General features: G+C 40.1%; 1 protein-coding gene across 1 annotated transcript in view; it reads left to right on the top strand.

Annotated features, from left to right (window-relative positions):
• Positions 1-20,769, top strand: part of TENM2 (teneurin transmembrane protein 2) — a 750,809-nt gene that overhangs the window by 494,955 nt on the left and 235,085 nt on the right. The window contains exon 7 of the mRNA XM_069970729.1: positions 11,278-11,391. Coding sequence (XP_069826830.1) covers positions 11,278-11,391 — 114 coding nt within the window. The remainder of the gene's footprint in view (positions 1-11,277; positions 11,392-20,769) is intronic.

Genomic DNA, 20,769 nt, shown 5'->3' with positions numbered 1-20,769 from the left:
GGGAACACAGTTTCAGGTTTTGCCATAGGCAGCAGAAAGGGTAACATGTGAAAGTAGAGAGTGCAACCTCCATGATACCATGCTAATCTCATCTCAGTAATAAGAAGTAGGCCCTACTGTTCCTGTGAGAGTACTTTTTTGTGGCAGTAATTCTGCATTAGAGACAGAAGATGCCCTGTACTAGATTGTAACAGTAATAATGTGATAGCAATGTGAGACGTAGATCTGCCATCACCAATATGTACATTGTATAGTGAGTCAAAGCCCAGCATGTATGTAAAGCATGTAGCATGTAGCAGCCTCCTTCTGTAAATGGAGAGCCCAAAGTAACCCTGCCCATCCAGCCTCATTTACCATAACCATGCTTTACTCTCTTAATGCAAGTGGGTTTTTTTGTTTTTTTCCTATACAGAGTAAAGGCTTTATAGATATTGGATTTTGTATCGATATTAATAAAGTAACTGCTCTTATTTTTTATCTCCGCATTCCCTGCCTGTACTTTCTTATTATATTCATCTCTTCCTCCCCAAGCCTTATGATTTAATTCCGTCACCCTTAACCATTGCTTTGGGTAGGCAGTTCCATTAATCTACCACTATTTCTAAAATGGTCTGTCACACTTTCCCTGAACTGGCTGCTCTTCCATCAGCCTGGTATGACATCTTGTTTCTCTCCTTAGAAATATGTATTTGTTATGTTTCTACCACAACATGGTTATTTTTCTTTTTGCTTCCAGCCAAACATATTTAGATTATTTTACAGCTACAAATCAAATCGTATTCCTAGGACAGAAGTGGGTAGCTCATAAGTAACAGTGGACTTTATGTCCTTGTCATTTGTTTTATATATATATATATATATATATATATATATATATATATATATATATATAGCCATTACAGGCATATGGCATTTAAATTATATGCTTGTACCGGACAAGGGAAGAAATGCCTGGATCATCTGTATCTCAATGGAAAATGTATCGGCTACACTCTTATATTTCCCAGACTGACACTAAAAACTGATCCCCATTTTATTTCTCTCTTATAAATGACTTTTTGTTTCAGGGTGCTCTGCGGCTCTTTCATATATAATCCTAGAAGAGTTGTATCCTTGTTGTTTTTTTTTTTTTTTTTTTTTCCAGTAGTAATTCATTGCATACATTTACAGATTGAACATAAAGAAGGAAGTGAAGTGGAACCAGGACAGAGACCTAGAAAGAGGCCAGAATGGCATTTTATTTATAAGCATTTTCATACTATCTGATAGAATTAACCAACTGAGCATTTCCATTTCCCATGTACAATGCTCAATCAATGGCTGCAATGAAGTGGCATTTCAATCAATGGAAATCTTGATTTGCTAGTACCAACTGAGTGTCAAGAATGAGGAGACGGATGATAATTTCCTTTAACTCCTTCAGTCCATTTCCCCAGAGCAGCAATGCTTCAGTGATTTAGTGGCATAATAAAAGTACATTGCTGCTTCTCAGAACTATTTAAACCTTATGTTCTTCTCTTTACTTGCAGCGAATAGTCACATCTATTGAGTAGGCTAAGAAAGTATTTTATACTGTACTCCTCTCTAACTTTTTGGGGTGTTCACTTGATTGTGGGCATATGCCTACAGTCCAGGCTATCAGATACATCTTGTTATTATAGTATTATAAATTCTGTGCAGACGCCTTCCAGGTCCCTATAAATGTTGAAGTGTTTTTATTCTTGTAGAAGGAGGGTTATCTTTTACCATTTACCATTGGATCATTCATGAAAAGCTCAGACAGTGCACTGAAACATAATGCACAGTATTTGGTACATCCATCGGGCCAGGTGTGAATGTACAGTGAGCTGTAATACATATTATACAGTATAGGTATTGTCAAACACATTCAGTTGTTTTGATTAAACCTTGAGAGACGCCAGGCAGGTGTGAGGACGCTGACACATTGGGGAAGATTTATCAAACATGGTGTAAAGTGAAACTGGCTCAGTTGCCCCAGCAACCAATCAGATTCCACATTTTCAATTTCCAAAGAGTCTGTAAGGAATGAAACAGGGAATGTGATTGGTTGCTAGGGGCAACTGAGCCAGTTTCACTTTACACCATGTTTGATAAATCTCCCCCATTGTGGTACCATGTAACGCTGCCATGCTCATGACGGTTGGCACTACATTTGTGTATGGGATAATGCTCTGAGAATGTTAGAAATAGAGGTGAGCGAATTTACAGTATAAACGAAGCAAATCACTTCGTTAACTCAGCAGTCTGCTTATCTGCTGGCTGTCTCTGATGCCACTCCATCCCAGGTGTCTGGAAAAACTGGATCCAGTCCTGGGAGAATTTTCCCAGAACTGGATTCAACTTTTCAAGCCGCCTAGGGTGGAACAGCAAGGAGCGGCACAGACCTCAAAAGCAGCAGGCTGATAAGCAGATTGCCAAGCTAACTAAGTGATTTGCTTCGTTTATATTGTAGATTTGCTCATCTCTAGTTAGAAATAGTCTAGTACAGTATTTCCCAAACCTTAATAAATCACCGAACTCTAGGTTTGTAGTTTTACGTGAATCAAAGACTCCTATGTGACTTCTAATACTCGTAATAATGTAATAATAGTAGATTGTCTGCTATTCTTTACAAGACACACCTCAGGAGCTTCATGTGAATGGCTGAATGAGGGTATGCAGATTGCTTCTGCAGTGAGATATGAGAAGCAATGCATACAGATACAAAAGCGCTGTAATGCTTTTGTGGTAAAGCTACAGCAAATAAACTCACTTCCGTTTCCATTGTAATTATCTGTCAAACCCATTGTGAAAAACTGGGCTGCTTGCCAGGTAGTAGCCAGAATGTGGGAAATAAACAGTAGAAATGTGTTGTTGAGCTATAAAACAATATCAAGAAAGTTCATGTGGTCCCAAATTCTACGAACCTGTTTTTCTTTCTTGACTCTTAACTGCAAAAACTTTAAGGGATACTAACAGTGGGTTCTTACAGCCTGTTAGTGTCCCTTTAAATTTTGGAGCTAGGAGTCAAGAAAGAAAAACTGTTTGGCGGAGCTTGGATGCTTGGATGCTGGGTGGTGGGACTTGGATGTTTGGATGCTGAGGAATAATGTACTTTTTTATTTTTTTATTGTTGTCTTGTTTCCTAAAGACAAAATAGGAAATTTCATACTATTTAACAGCTAATAAGTTTGTCAATGTGACAGATCTCAGTGAGGGGTTTACACAGCAGCTGAAAGAGTCAATGGGGGTGGGGGGCATTCCTGATCCTGCAGGCTGGAGAAGGAGAGGAGAGCACACAAAATGCAGCCTACAGGGGATAATCATATAGCCTGTGTACAAGTGTATATAGATAGAGCTTATAAAGCAAAATGCAAAGTCTGTAGGAGCAAAAGTGAGAAATATTTTTGGAGTCCTATAGAGAATTTTTTTGCAACATAATATGTATAAAGTAAAATTAAAATATGAAGTGTCTATGACCTTTAATTGCATGCAAATCTGAATGGTCAACCAGTGCAGTGACTATAAGCTGGACAGAAAGATGATCCTGACTGGTGCAGTTAGCAAAGACAGGAAATAGGAAAGTTTGGAGAAAGGAAGACTCATAAGTAAGGGTGTGTTCACACTACAGAATCCGGGCAGATAACCCGCCTTGGATTCCGCCACTTGATCCCCCTTGCATTTCCGCCCGTAGTGTGAATGCACCCTAAGGAGTTATAGTATTCTTGTATAGTAGTGATCCACACCACCTATCTGTATTTGTAAGTTAAGGATGTGGTATGGAATCTTTCTACTTGCCTATGTCGTTCTATCACAAAATTAAAGTTTTTCACCCAGTGTTGCTTTAGGACTATGTTTACACAGTTGTCTCCTTGGCATGGCCGTATTAACAGCTGCTGCTGCCCTAGGCACTAAACCTGAAGACGCCCCCTCTTGGGGAGTGTGGTTTCGGAATTGACTTTTTCATGGTCTTTAACTACTAAAACATAAATTAACACATTGAATTGATGATTAGAGCCGTCTGCATATTGTCTGAGGGAATTCTCACCACAGGATTGGTAGGTAATAGCTCCAGGTATTTACGAGACCTAAATAACTCCACCATATTTCCCCCCCCCCCCCCCCCCCCCCCTTTCGAAAAGACACCGGATTTACTGGCAAGTCTGAACAGGAGGTGAGATTAAAAAAATAAAAACAAAAAAAAGTTGTCTCTTTCTCCCTGCTCCTTGGTGCTGCCCCCCTGAAAGGTGCTGCCCTAGGCACCGGACCACGGGTGCCTAGTGGTTAATACAGCCCTGCTCCTTGGACTATACATCCGACACAATATGTTTGCTAATTGTCTTCAATTAAATATCTTTCATCTTACAGATTTTTTTTTCTTTAGCAAAATTTACACATTAATCAATTTGGCCCTAAGGGGTAAATGTTCAATAGTACGGAAACATTTCTGTTTGTTTGATAAGTGGAGCATTGGATATAAATGCTATAACCTTTTAATTGCATACATTTAAATTAGCAATTATAAAGCATGCAACTATGAGCATAAAATCAATATGTTACACAACATTGGGACTTAAAAGGCTATTAAATGTATGTTATATTTAAATTTCCAATACAATCTAATATTCAGGTCTATAAACTGATTAAAATGCCTGTTAAATGTTTGGAGGTTTGTCTCCTTAGCACCGTGCAGTGTGAACTAGACAAGCGCAGTTATGTTGTCAAAGCTGCTGAAACAACCAACAAACTTGTGACAGCAAATGACTATATTAATGTAAATAATGTGAAAATTTCAGAATAGAAAATTGCCAATTATTAATGGAGGTGATGGTTTACTTTCACATTAATGTCTATATTAATACTTGAGGAAAAATTTGTATTAAAAGTATTAGACATAAAGTGGGGAAAACAAGTATTTGATACACTGACACTTTTGAGAGTTTTCCCACCTACAAAGATTTTTTGTTGTAGGTATACTTTAGCCGTGAGAGACAGAATCTATAAAACAATTCCAGAAAAGCACATTGTTTGATTTTATATAAAAAACAGCTGTCCACAAACTCAATTAATCACACTTCAACCTTTCCACCATGGCTAATACCAAAGAGTTGTGTAAGGACACTAAAGACAAAATTGTAGACCTGCACAAGGATGGGATGGGCTACAGGACAATGGCCAAGCAGCTTGGTGAGAAGGCAACAATTGTTGGTGACATTATAAAAAAAAAAGAAACGCAACATGACAATCTTCCTCGTCTGGGGCTCAATGCAGGATCTTGCCTCCTGCGGTAAGGATGATTCAGAAAAACGTCAGAAATCAGCCCAGAACTACACGGGGGGACCTGGTAAATGACCTGAAGAGAGCAAGGACCACAGCCTCAGTTAGTAACACATTGCACCATCATGGATTAAAAGACTGCAGGGCACACAAGGTTCCCCTGTACATCTCCATTACATGTCCAAGCCTGTTTGAAGTTAACCAATGACCATATACTGTAGATGATCCAGAGGAGACATGGGGCAAGGTAGTGTGGTCAGATGAGACCATAATGGAACATTTTGGTATCAACTCCGCTCACCGTGTTTGGAGGAAAAAGAAGACTGAGTACAACAGAATACAGTCCCAATTGTGAAGCTAGGGGGTGGAACCATTAAATTTTGGGAGTGCTTTTCCGCAAGGGGACAGGATGTATTGAAAGGAGGATGGATGAGGCCATGTATTGCAACATTTTGACCAACAACCTCCTTCCCTCAGTAAAAGAATTAAAGATGTGTTGAGATTTTCCATCATGGCAATGACCCAAAACACACAACTAGGGCAACTAAGGATTGGCTTCGTAAGAAGAATCTTAAGGTCCTGGGGTGGCCTAGCCAGGCTCCAAGCTGAATCCAATAGAAAACTTTTGGAGGGAGCTGAAACTCAATGTTGCCCAGCGGCAATGCAGAACCCTAAAAGCTCTGGAGGAGATCTGTAGGAAGAACTGGGACAAAATTCCTTCTGCAGAGTCTTGAACTACAAGAAACTTCTGACCTCTGGAATTGGAAACAAAGGTTTCAGTAACAAATATTAAGTTCTGTTTTTCTATTGTATTAAATACTTATTTCATACAATAAAATTCTATTTTATTTTATTTTTTTTTAATCAAACAATGATTTTCTGTCCCTTAAAGTTGAAGTGTACCCACTATAAAAATAATTTATAAAAATAAATTCCTTTAAGTCAGTGTGTTTCATTCCAACTAGGAGTCTTCCAAAAGGAAAGAATACCCACCTGTAGACATCTGTTTTGGGGTTATTGCCCCTGATCAGTACACAGCATAGTGTTAGGTTGCTTTTGAAGGGCCTATTATCATGGGAGCAAAGGGATACTAATTCTCTTTCAGGAGAATATCATAAGGACACATTGGAGACATAAAAAAAACATTCCTGCTCCAGAGGAAATTCAGTGAATTTCAATGCACTAGAAATATCAGGATGTATCTGATTTTAAAAAATAAATAATTATTGTTGTATCTTTTATTTTTGCTGTGTTTTCTACATTTAAGTTAAATAGAGTGAAATCTCTTAAAAGTCATTTATCTGTGTATTATTCTGTAGATTTACTTGCAGTCCTATGTAAAAACCACCTGCAAATGAGTTTTAAATACTGCAAGAATAGACAAGTTAGACCGAGTATACTACAGCAGAAAGAAATCAATGCAGGAAACCACTTCTCACAGCGTGACAGCACATGATGGGTAGTGTTCTTTTTATGCAGAATAAAAGGGTTAATAGATGAAGACATTATTTCTTATCATCACTGATGTTGTCACAGGTACCCATCTGCAAGGGCCAAGAGCCAAGCCTGCACAATCATGGTAAATTGCCTGCAAAGAGATACACATGCAAATTGCCCCAATTAATTTGCTAATTGCATCCAATGTTTGTACTTCGGCTATTGTAAGTATCTGACTTGGCTGTAGACCACACATTGAGTGGCAATGACTTTGACAGATCGCAAAGCACAGGCATTTTTTTCAGGGAAATGATAAAATATTGAAATGCTTGAAAATAATTAATGGTACATAAGATTTTGAGTCGTCAGGAGTCAGTTACCAGCCATGTCAGAACAAAAGAGCTTAAATGTTAAGTTGGATAAGTTGTTTTTTTTTCTTTCCGCCAAGCACTGTGGCACTACCAAAATTAGTTATATTTTCTACTAATAACCACTATCCATGATATTCACTCCTCTTGTGAGAATGATAAAGTGACTATATCCTCTTCTGTTTAAGAGGTATTCCAGTATCAGAAAATTGTATTTAACCCCTTCAAGACCGAGCCCATTGATGCCCGGATGTCCAGATCAAATTAATGCAATGATCCTCCCTGCCTTTTAGGGCCATAGTGTATAGACCATGATCTCTAGTTTTATTATTATCATATTGGTGTAACAGAACATTTTTTATTGATATATAATATAAAAAAATTTGCAATCCTAGTGTTTTTTTCTGTCTTTTTTTGCTTACGCCGTTCACCGTGCGGGAACAACAATGTAAAACTTTAATAGATTGGACAATTCTGCACGCTACGATATACAGTATGTTTATTTATTTATTTTTTTAGAGCCTGCCTAAGAGCAGGCTCTATGCATGGATGGCCGATCCGACAGGATGGAGGTAAGTGGATTACCCCCACCCGTCGGAACAAGTGATTGGGACCCCCACATCCCAATCACTCAGTGACAGGAGCTTGTCCTGTCACTGAGTACCTTAAACTGCTGGATCGCAGCTGCCTCTCATTATCGTCAGCTCCTGGGACACTGATGTGTGTGGGACCCCTCTCACTGCAGCGGTCCCACACACATCAAACCCCTTCACAGTCAGGAACGTATATGTACATTCCTACTACACGGTGTATTTGCAGTATTGCTGACGTGAAGGAGTTTAAATAAAGCTATCACCTCAAGATATACAACCCATTAATAAAGTGTCATCACTAATAGTACTGTCTTCAGCATGCTTTTTTTGTGCTTCTCCACTGACTTCTCCTCCCTCCCCTGGCTCCTCCCTCTCTCCCGGGACAACGCATCATCATCTGATGTCACAGGAGGTGTCGCTGGCTCCTATCTCGGAGATCTTCACCCAGTAAGAGCAGCAGCATAGCACCTTAGCAATCCCAGTGTATGAGTGACTCCCTTATCCCCTCACATGCCATCTATAGTAGTGTGCTGTAAATCATTTCCCACAACTGAGCCATCCTGCTCATTCCATGGCCCTTTCACTGGCACTATGTCATGTTATAGCAATGAGGAGTAGCTGCCATGCTATGATTGGCTTCACAAAAGTAAGGATGTATATACAGTACTTCATGTACTACTGGCATACAGCCTAGCTCTGGCCATGTCTCCTGAAATAGCTGCACATCATGGACTTGAAGGGACTTGAAGGGGTTTAATATAAGTATGGAAAATGCTAAAACCACCTTGTCATCACTCTAAGGTTATGTTCACACAACGTATATTTTCGTAAAATGATTGTACAACGGCTGTGATTATTACAAAAATATACATTACCTCTCAGTCTATAGGATCCCGGCTGGAGCGTATACACAGGGTATACGCTCCAGCTGGGATCCCTAGCAGCGCTGAAAACAACTGACATGTCAGTTTTCTGCGGCCGCTATTCAGTGAAACCCTGTCAGTGCATATAATGGAACAAACTCCATAGTATACAGTGGAGTGTTTTGATGCGGACGCGCACGGATGATCTTTTTAGAGACCGGCTGGGTCACGGAATGGCCTCTCTAACATCGTGTTCACATAGCCTTAAGAGGTAAATATACCAAAACCTTGGAGCTTATTCAAATCTTTTGAGACTACAGGTATGCTTTAAGAGTTTTAAATGGACCTTTCCAGGAAAGTACAGGGTAGGCCATTGACCATAATGGATCATCAATGTATTGTGTAAAGAGAGCTGAGCAAAGCCAACAAGATATGAAGTGGCAACACGTCCTTTTTCAACACGTCTTATGTAATCTGGCCCTTATTTTTTTATATATATATTGCTGCTCTTAAAAAGGAGCTTACCATACTAAGCCGGGGTCCTCCTGCAGCATCCTCAGGTTCCATGCTAAATATTTCCACTGTCACTTCTGAGATCGACTCGTCTCGGCGGTGAGAGCCCACTTAGCCAATCTTTAGTACCAGTGCTGTCCTGCTCCAGTTAGTGATTGGCTGAGCGAACTGGCACTGCTGTGAAGAGTCTCAGAAGTGGTGACAGGAGCATTCAGTAGGGGATCTAAAGACCCAGCAGGAGGACACAGTGGAGAGTAGTTAGATAAATAAAGGGCTCAAGTACCCCTTTAAAATGATATCATGGGCTAGAAGGGTCAGTCATGCTGGATTTCAAACTCCCCAATCCTCTTGTTTATCGCAGCCTTAGTGCTTTTCCTGTAAGTCTATGATGAGTTAACCCCTTTAACTGTTCTTCTTTATAGGGATTTAATCTCTTCCACATATATTCTTAATATGTTCTTATTTTTATGGGGAGCTCTGGAGAGTTACAGGAGCAAAGATAGAATATTTTCTGATGCTGCATCCTCTTCAGATTCTATTCTTTGCCATCTCTTCATCTGACTAACAAGCTTGAACAATATCTGCTGCTAAGTGGACTTAATATAACCAGAACATGCACTTATACATCTGGTATTCAATTTACTATGGGGTCAAGTCCTATACGTAGAGCCTTACCTGTTCTTCTGTTCTAAAGAGCTACATCAGCTGTCCACTTTGATGTGAATCAATATTCTGCGCACACTTCACTATGTATGGCCTTACATACCTTCTAGGATTCTGCCCCGTATCTATATTCATTATTCTAATGCTAATGAAAGCTACCGGCAGAGATGATATAGACTGAGATGAGGTATACCGGGATACATAACTCAGTAGACTTCAGATGTAATAATGAATCCTCTGCTAAATTTACCTTCTAATTAATAAATTAGCAGCTCTAATTCCCACCAAGGAATTACTACTATTTTAATTTCCATATTATTTGAGAAGTGATAGCAGCTTACCGGACCGTCCTGCCCGTCGACACATGTCTGCCGTGACCTACATTTGCCGCATAGTCTAGCAGCGGAAATAAGGTGTTATGCTGTAGGGTTGGAAACTTACACCAAACATTGAATTGAAACTGCTCGCTAACAAGACAATTATTCCAAGGCTCCTCTGTCATGATACCAGGCCGCTGAACTGCAAACAGCATCATATATTCACAATGTCATTGTGTACAGGAGATTTATGAAATATGTGGAATTGCAGTGTGTCGGGTTTATGGTCCTTTAATCTTTGTCACATCATGTAACATTTATTTCGACGACATTACAGAATATGTTAGAACGGCATACTTTGCAGCAACAGTACCTCGACAGACACCCTTTAAGTTAATAGGAACATTGATTTTCCTAAAGGATCAGTCATACCAGTCATAGCTCAGCTAAATACAGAAGCCATGACAATAGTATGAACAGAGCCTGAATGGGGTCTGGCAGCGTGCGTTAGCAGCCAGATGTTACATTCTAAGCGCAGTTTTATTAATAATTCTGTTCATGCTATGTAGCATAGAGCCACATGTTTCTAAGCAATGCGATATTTTATTTTTTTTCATACCGCATCCTGCCCTATTCCTGTTGTTGCTGGGGAGTTTTCTTCCTACTAAGTGAAGTTGCTTCTACTGTTCCTTTTCAATAAATTATAGTTATTATAGTAGAGTACACATAGAGGTAAAGCAGCAAAATGCTTGCAGAAGTATATATAGAGAAAACTGAAGTCAGTATATATATATATATATATATATATATATATATATATATATATATGCAGCTCAGCTTTAACATACATTGAATTATCGCATGCATTGCAAAAATAATTAGAGATCAAATCTTCGCACATTGCTGTAAACAATATGGGAAATATCACACATAACACACATAATATATTCCATCCGTCCTTAGAATATAAGTAGCTTTACAGGAAAAACTTCAGGGTGCTTTAAAAGATTTCTTATTGAATTTTCATACATAAAAAAATAGGTTATGGAACAAGGGGGTAATATTGTTCTCATTATATGCTTCATGATTCTTCATTTATCTGCTTTCTATGGCCAGTATAAATGTGATCATGGAGTGCAATCTATGATGATGTTCTGTGACATAAGCCTCTGTTTATAGCTGCTGAGGTTGACACAGTCAGATAGGCATTTTACACTGACTTCTCCTCACCTTGTCTCTCCTGCAGCAATGCATCTCCTCGGACTGAACTGGCAGCTCCAGCCAGCAGACGGACATACCTTCAACAATGGCATAAGAACCAGCAGTGATGATGTTGCAACAATGCCATCTGGAGGCAAAGGTGAGATTCTGTTTAGTGCTTGTCTCCACAGTGATTGACATACACTTAATTCTGCCTGCATATCTTAGGGCCTGCCGATCTGTCTGTCAGAGGGACATGCCATTGTCCCTGCTAAGTGTTCTTTTTTTTTTCTCCTTTATGCATCTGTTTTCAGCACCGATAGTTGAAAGGTCTAAAGACGTGTTCTAATATAAGGATGACAAGGTGGAATTGCTACTGTAGCTGGAGGTTAAATCCTTCCCCAGCAATACAAGTATATACATTTATAATATACTAAATTACAGCGAACCAAAGGGATTGCAGCATAAAGCAAATGATCTTCACCCCTGAACCCTATGTACATCTGTCCTCTGGAGCTTGTTACTATGTAGGAATTAATAGATTTTCTGTATATTTATTATAAATGATGTGCGGTTCAGTGTCCTAACGCAGCAAGACTTGCATACAGTTTGTTGTATAGAACTGCATGTACTGTACTATTAAAAAGGCCTTGCCTTTATTTTATTCATCGAGGATTTTACGTATGCACTACATAAAGGGCACACTGACATTCTAAGTATGTGTACATAAAAAAAGACAAAAGCTTACTCATTGTACTATGCAGGATGCTGGCTTCTTTATTAGACTATGAATCCAGTCAGCATCCCAATATATAAATGCAGCATGTGAAAAAAAATTAAACAATTAATCAGCTTTTATTTGTCTGGGACCCAGGGTTGGCTCATCAGTACTTAAAAAATCATCCCTTGTAACTACATCCACACACGTATTGAATTAATATCTATTACTCTTTTGTAGCCTCATATGCACTGGTTCCCAACGCTGTTTTGTTGCTACACCCCACCTCTAGTCTTAGGATATAGAGATTTTTAATCTGAGGGGCGTGATTCAGAATCTGGGGGTGTGAATATAAAGGTGATTTTTAAAAAAGCCTGGAGACCCTATCTGGGTGTGCTTGGGTGAGAATTAGGTGTGGTAAGGAGCATAGCTTAATCCCCCACCACCCACCCCACCACAAAGTACCAGAATGTGCTTGCCTCTTTGTATGTCCCTCTTGGGAGTAATACTATTATCTTGCTGGGAGTTTGGAGTTATGCTATATTTTGGGAATATGGTAAAATACGCATCAAGGCTAGAAAATGCTAGAAAATGGATAAGGTTGTAAACAAAAAAAAAGTGATACTCCCTTATTCAGTCCCCTAAAGCTGCTCCTTCGATGCTCCTGGTCCCCATTTACCACCAATTTTCCTTGTTACAGTGATGTGTTGTCCCCACAAGAACTGCCAGCTCAGACAGTCACTAATTGACACTGCTGTGCGGGGCAGTTCTTGCGAGGATGACATCACAGGAAGCAGGAAGAAGTAAGGGCAGCGATCAAGAGCCTCTGAGCAGCAGCTGTGGGTCATTGGGGTAGGTAAGTATAAATTATTTTACATAAATTTCATTACGCACACACACACACACACACACACACACACACACACACACATATATATATATATATATATATATATTCAGATGAATTAGCAATTTGTTGGTAAAAATATTTGAGCCCTCTCCTCTTATTGCTGTCCGTGGAAAGTGACAAATTGTGTCCTACGGTAAGTCACTGACAAGTGTTAGCAAGCAACTCTTTTACTCTGTATGGAAACCTTTTAATTAAAGGTGAAGTCCGGCCAAAATTATTTTTTCATATGTTATTACTTATGGAAAGTTATACAATTTTCTAATGAACATTAATTATGGGAAATGCTCATATACTGCTATTTCCCATAATTTAGTGTATCAGGAAGTGTTAGAATTCTCTCAGATCCAGTGACGTCACGACAAATGGTGTAATTCCTATGGAGTGTCCAGCAGGGGGCGCTCTCTATATAGAAGTCAATGAGTACCATTGACTTCTATATATAGTGCGCCCCTGCTGGACACTCCATAGGAATTACAGTGTATGTGAATGTAATGTTATGTACTGTACTTTTGTGACTTCATGAAAACATTTATGGAATACTTTGGGGAGCAAGTGTCCTTGCTCCCCAAAGTATCCCATAAATGTATTCAATGAATACATTTGCAGGGCACCGAACAGGGAGGGAGAGAAGTGCCATCTACCTCCTCCCTCCCTGCTCTGTGCTGGGCACATATACAAAGTACTACTCACCCATTATCTGCAGATAATGGGGGAGTAGTACCTGTGCTATGCCTATCACATCCTCGCCGCCGCCGCTCACACAGGGGCTGCTCTTCATGCCCCCTGCTGCTCCCCCTCCTCCTCTCGGCTTCAAACTAACTATCGCGCAGCTGACTCCCACCCGCCGCGCCGCTCCTCACTATCCGGCCGGCCGCTGACTCCCTCCCGCCTGCACGCCCGCACACCCCGTCCCTCACACCAGGAAGCGCCGTGCTCCCGGACGGGGTGGGGGCAGGCTGACACGGCCGGCATGCAGGAGCAGAGAGAGGTGGCCGGCCAGCGGGTGGGAGTCAGCGGCGCGATAGTTAGTTTGAAGCCGGGAGGAGGAGGGGGAGCAGCGGGGGGCATGAAGAGCAGCCACTGTGTGAGCGGCGGCGGCAATGTGATAGGCATAGCACAGGTACTACTCCCCCATTATCTGCAGATAATGGGGGAGTAGTACTTTGTATATGTGCCCAGCACAGAGCAGGGAGGGAGGGGGGAGGAAGATGGCACTTCTCTCCCTCCCTCCCTGCTTGGTGCCTTGCAAATGTATTCATTGAATACATTTATGGGATACTTTGGGGAGCAAGGACACTTGCTCCCTAAAGTATTCCATAAATGTATTCATGAAGTCACAAAAGTACAGTACATAACATTACATTCACATACACTGTAATTCCTATGGAGTGTCCAGCAGGGGCGCACTATATAAAGAAGTCAATGGTACTCATTGACTTCTATAGAGTGCCCCCTGCTGGACACTCCATAGGAATTACACCATTTGTCATGACGTCACTGGATCTGAGAGAATTTTAACACTTCCTGATACACTAAATTAAGGGAAATAGCAGTATATGAGCATTTCCCATAATTAATGTACATTAGAAAATTGTATAACAATCCATAAGTAATAACATATAAAAAAAATAATTTTGGCTGGACTTCTCCTTTAAAAGTACAAAAATTATATTAAAAAACTCAAGTGCTTTGTGCCAATTCTTAAGTGTGACAGTACAGAGAACAATTATCTGCCAAGTACAATTATTAAGCCTATAAAATGCAAGCAGTTGTATTGCAGAAGCAAGTTATACATTGTATACAATTACACTACTTAAAAGTATTGAAGGAAAAATGGAATGCCACCCAAAAGTCCAAGAAGCTCCACAATTATTGCTAGGTACAGTATGCCATACTGAGCCAAATTATTTGGGAGTCATTGCAGGTGTACAACAAAAGCCTCTTTATTACTGTGTTTGGACTGGACAACCAATAAAAGTCTACTAGATACTACTCATCTTCAGATGTAGACCCAGGCGCCCCAGGCTCCTACTCTGGACACCTAGACAAGCTGGAAAGTGATGAACATGGTTGATTTCCTGGTCATACACTGGAAAACCAGTTACAAGGGAACTGAAATGCATGGCAAACAATGATACAGATTTAGAGGCTTGTTTTATCATGGAAACTATGAAAATGTATTACAATGACAGATCTTGTATTTCCAAAAGTAATGTAAACCAAGAACAATGCTATTTGACTCTATGTCAGGGTCTTTTTTCCACATGTTTATCAACTGCCTCAGTTTACTGTAATGTGCTTTGACTCAGGATACCAAATTACTGAGTTGTAGGTGAAATAAACCTACATGAACATGATAATATGTACTGTCACAGAGGCCAAGATTTATCAAAGGGTGTCAATATACATTGGTGTAAACTGCCCACAGCAACCAATCACAGCTTCTATTTTATGTTACCAGAGCTGAAAGCTGAGCTGTGATTGGCTGCCATGGGCAGTTTACACCAGTGTATATTTTACACCCTTCGATAAATCTCCCCTCTCAGTTTTTTTTGACACCGTGATGATAAATACTCCCGAGCTCCTTAAAGAATCCATGTGATGGCATCCTCTTGGCTTTGGGCGTGCTAAAATATTCAAATTCATCAGACCACTAGAAATCTGTGGTACTCGTGAAAATGAATGTTCGGCAGAGAATAACGTAGAAGTTTTCTAATCGGATTTTGAACAGTTGTAGGGGAGGAAAAATGCCAGACTATTATCGACTAATTTAGAGAAACATGGCACATCTCTATTGTGCATAAAACATAGACATAACAAGAATAAAACATAAAACTACTCAGAGTGAGAAGCTTGATTGCAAACTCTATGAAGTCCCTCTGGATCCCCAGGTTCAAGGCCTTAAATCATTCATAACGTTAGAAAAGATTCTTGTGGATAAGGATAATATCAATCCAAAGTGTTTCTTTTATTAGTCTACAGGTTAAAGAAAACAAAAACCCTTCCAACAAGTCACTATATTAAAAAACGGTATGCAGCGCTTGTGAAAGGATAAAATAAGTGTAGACTTGGGTTGATGCGTACATATGTATGTAAAGATTCAGTCCCAATTATGTTCTATAATGTAATTTTTCTTCAAGTTTCCAGTATATGCAGATCATTGGCGTTGTTCAGCACCTCAAAAAAACAACAAATACTAGTCACCATTTCATACTGTATATTTATGTTCCTCTACTGGTATTAAAGGATTATACGCATATGCTGATAATTCAACTCAGCTCACTTCCTGGTTTGGAGCGAATCAGCTCAACTTCTCGGTGTCTCCTACTGAGCTTACACATGTCTCTAGAACAACAGTCTCCAGAACTAAAGTTTTCCGCTCCCCAAGGTCCTTACCACCCGACTGGCATCTCAGCTGACCACCACTTTCAGCTATGAACAGTGGTCGGGAACCTAGGCAAAGAGCTATTAACAGTTTGGAGTGAGAAAAGGATCAAACTACTAAAAAAAGGGATTTTGCTAATGCGAAACAACTGCCAAATTCCTCTTTTTTGCACTCCCTTTCACATAACAAAAGTTTAGTTTACGAGAATACCCCTTTAAAGAAAATCCCTAATTTATTGTGTCCCTAAAAAACCCTGAGCTTCATTTGTCTTTACAGACACAATGTAGATAAAGATTACAAAAAAAGCTTAAAAATACTTTTTGTAAACTTTCTAAAAAAACAACCAAAAAAAAACAACAGTGCATCTAAATAATTACAATAAACATATATTTAATACGCTTGATTAAACATCACACAACAGTAAGTAACCTGGTATCCCTGTAACCATAACAACCCGTACAATAGAAGGATTTATTTGTGGAATCTGCTAAATATCATAAATATACACCTATTTTTCAGAATTGAACCCATAATAAAAGTTAGCATAAATTAAGTGTTTCCTTGTGTGTATGGAAAATGGGTCTCTACCTGTTTTACCATCAAATGCCTTGAATGATGCCACTGTATAAACCTACAGTGACATGTTGCCCACTAGCAAAAAAAATGCCTTTTCATAAAACATGTTTTTGTGCAAAAGTAATAAGGCATAGAAATTCTAAACCATATTCAATAAATTATATATACCCATTGTGCCAGCTAAAATACAACTTCATGTAAAATACAAAAAAAAATAAGTTATACTAACAGAAAATAAAATAAATGCCGTGGCTTTTGTGTTATGTAACAAAATGGATATAAATTGCTGCTTTATTTAAGGGATATTCCCATCTGGATAGGTTCTACAATATGCACGGTATCTATGAGATAGGATTATGAGATAGCATTACTAAGAGATGCCTGAGGGTCTGGCCACTGGGGGCCCTCCACAAGAATGGGGAACCCTAAAACGCCTGTGCGCCCCGCCCCCCCAACACACACACACATTTATTTTCTATAGAGTTGCAAAAGATGGGCAAAGGCAGCTTTCCTCTATCTTTGATGGCTTCACAAAAAATTTAAATGAAGACACCCACACGCAGCTTGTGGAGATTTTAAAGCGAATGGACTCTAAGTGTTGCACATGATTTCTGCGCCTGGTGCTGGTCTGTTACCAAGCACTGGCCCAGGCTAAAGCACTGGAGGCGAGCCGGCCCACCTCTAGTGGGAGGAAACCCCCTCCCCTCTGTGACGTGGCTCCATTAGAATCAATGGAGCCGCGTCATAGAGGGACGGGGGTTTCCTCCCACTGGGGGTGAGGTGGGCCAGCCCGCCTCCAGTGCTTCTACCCGGGTCGGTGCTCAGTAATAGACCTATTTTTGAACCACGGCACTGGTTTTCCCACACCAGCACTGTTCTATTCATGTATAACACTTAAAGGGAATGTACCTGATGGTCCTTGTACTCCAAATTAACTAGGACCCCAGTGGTTGAACCTTCCTCAATCTCTTAGTTGAGCCCTATGTTGTGGATACTGTGGATAGGGCATAACTTTTAACGTTTAACTTTTACCCCTTTAAGGCCCACACTGGTCTGACTGTTGAGGGGTTATAAATAGATCTGGAAGCACACTATAGTGTACAGTATTGATAAATCCTTTTTAAGTTAACACCTGCAAAAAAAAAAAAGAAAAATGTAGTGTTGTTACTAGCTGGAAAATATACGCTTTCCCCTTTCTTACTAGATATGCTTGATGGGCTGGCCTAATACATTTCCAGGCACCTCACGATACTTCTTAAACCATGGCACACATTTTCATCAACTTTAGCCAGTAGCACAACATAAATAAATGTTTTCATTGAACTTTTTCTCCCAGTGGTTTATCTTACTAAAATTTAAGATTATTTATTTGACAATATTTACCTAAACAAAATCACTGTGCATCTAGATGGTACAAATCGATGGCCATTGATTGCTTGTCAGCCATTTCAGTAAGCCAATCAGGATATATTGGCAATTGGGTAATTAAAAAGTGCCCATCCCCCTCAGCGTTGCTTTATTAAATCATTTACTTCTCTAGTGTTTTAATCATGATGGATCACACTTTAAAGTAATGTAATCTGATTTGGCAATCACTAGATAAATAGTACATAAATAGATCACAATATGTAAAAAAAATAAATAAATCTAAATTTGTAAGATTCTTAGCTAAAAGGATTATAAATCCTTGGGCAAGTTAATTTAAGGTGAGCGCATTTAACTTTATCTTATATCTACAATTAAAGATTAATTGTGTTTCTTATTTTATGTATAGATGTTAGTTGTATTGCATTCCATATTGTATATTGTTCTATTTGCTTGAAAAGACTTCGAACTAACACAGTTAAACAATTACCAAATAGTATCAGTATACAACAAATCCAGTGACTCACAGGTCCCCCTAATAAACTAGCACTACCCATCTAGATAAACTGTGCCACTCTCCCACTAAAAATTGTGTTACTGTTCCCCAGGGGTGGATTATCTTTACCATAGGCCTCAGGCTGCACACTAAGCTTGCCCCCCCCCCCCCCCCCCCCCCCCCGCCTACACCCCACTGTAACTATGGCAGCACTAGCATGGTGTTCATAGTACGGGATAGATAATGTCATATTTACCATGTACCTGTAGTTTCATAAAAATGGTTATCAGCCAGCACTGTGCTCACTTTTCAGGTTCTAAATTTGATACCTAAATACCTTAACAGAGGCGCCATTGTCTCCACTCCCTGCTTTTTGAACCTGTGAATTAGTAAGCAAGGCTTCCTGATCCATCTATAGCTTGAGCCCCAGTGGAATGTTATTCTATGGTACAAGACTGGACAGGTGTCTTTAAGGAGTTAAAGTATTAAAAAAAACTACTACCCCCTTCCTCCTGATTCAATTTACAACATTATTCCAGACCTCAACCAGATCCCTAAATACAGAAACTGGACACCAAAATTAATTCAGACCCCAAATTGCACCAAAATACACACACACACACACACACACACACACACACTGCTCCCATGATCCTGCTCTCTTGTGTCCCTGCTCCCACCCCAGACTGATCACTCTGTAGCCAAAATACAACTCCCATCATGCCCTGCTAGTGGAGCGTCACATGTTGAATAACACTGCACTAAGTAGACTGTTTCCCCATTAGCATACTTACTAGTGAAGGTACTCGGGCTACTTCACTGCTCTGACCTCTTCTAGTCAGGCCTGTGCAGGGAAGAGTGATGCAGACAGTGCTAATCACACTGCATCATATAGGAGGTGTTAGGTTGGAGTGTTCCCTCACTCCAGCTAGTCCTCAGTTATTACATTGTATTGGTTTCTTAAAGACACCAATGTCATTGATATATAACATGGAATCAAAACATGGAATCAATCCACATGTATACAACAGGTGAGGGAGGGCAGAACAAGGTGCATTGCAGCAATGGCTGTTTTGTGTGCTTGCGCACTTTGTCACGGTTACACATACGTAACCGTGACGAAGTGCGCAAGCTCACAAAATGTTGCCATGCACCTTGTTCTTTACTCCCTCACCTGTTGTATACATGTGGATTGATTCCATGTTTTTTGGCTACAATTAAGACTGAAGAGAAGCTACGGTGAGTGCAACTATTTCTGTACCTACAGTGGCTGGATTACTTAGGGGTAAATTTACCTCTGTTCTAGTGATTGGGTTGGGGGGGGGGGGGGTAGTCCCTGTAGTGGGACTACCACAGTCAGCTTGTTATCCTACATCTTGTGGATAGGAGATAATTTTTTTTATCTCCTATTATCTCTTATAATTACCAATAATGCATCAGTAGTTATGAATTGTTAATATAATAGACAACATGGCTAGCGTGCAGGTGATTAAAGTGACTCTGTACCCACAATCTGACCCCTCCAAACCACTTGTACCTTCAGATAGCTGCTTTTAATCCAAGATCTGTCCCGGGGTCCGTTCAGCAGGGGATGCAGTTATTGTCATAAAATAACTTTTAATCCAGCGGCGCTGTGTCTAACGGCCGGGGCTTACATTTGTATATGCATTATGCTGGAACACCCTCTCTGTCCTTCCTCCCCACCCTCCTCAGCATTAGGATTGCTCCAGGCAGATTGCTCCCTATTCCCCACCTGTTTGTATGATGAACATAGGCTGGATCGTTAATACACCTGTGCAAAGCTCAAACAGCAGTAAATGTTGAGGAGGGTGGGGAGGAAGGACAGAGAGGGTGTGCCAGCCTAATGCATATACAAATGTAAGCCCCGGCCGTTAGACACAGCGCTGCTGGATTAAAAGTTATTTTTATGACAATAACTGCATCACCTGCCGAACGGACCCCAGGACAGATCTTGGATTAAAAGCAGCTATCTGAAGGTACAAGTGGATTGGGGGGAACAGATTGTGGGTACAGAGTCGCTTTAAGAAGGAAGAGCTGTGATATTTGTATGCACTCTTTAGGTTTAGT

This window comes from Dendropsophus ebraccatus, chromosome 1 (assembly GCF_027789765.1).
Source record: "Dendropsophus ebraccatus isolate aDenEbr1 chromosome 1, aDenEbr1.pat, whole genome shotgun sequence".
NCBI classification, from domain to species: domain Eukaryota; kingdom Metazoa; phylum Chordata; class Amphibia; order Anura; family Hylidae; genus Dendropsophus; species Dendropsophus ebraccatus.
The sequence above is the reverse complement of the archived record's forward strand: the minus strand, read 5'-3'. Positions and strand labels throughout refer to the sequence as shown.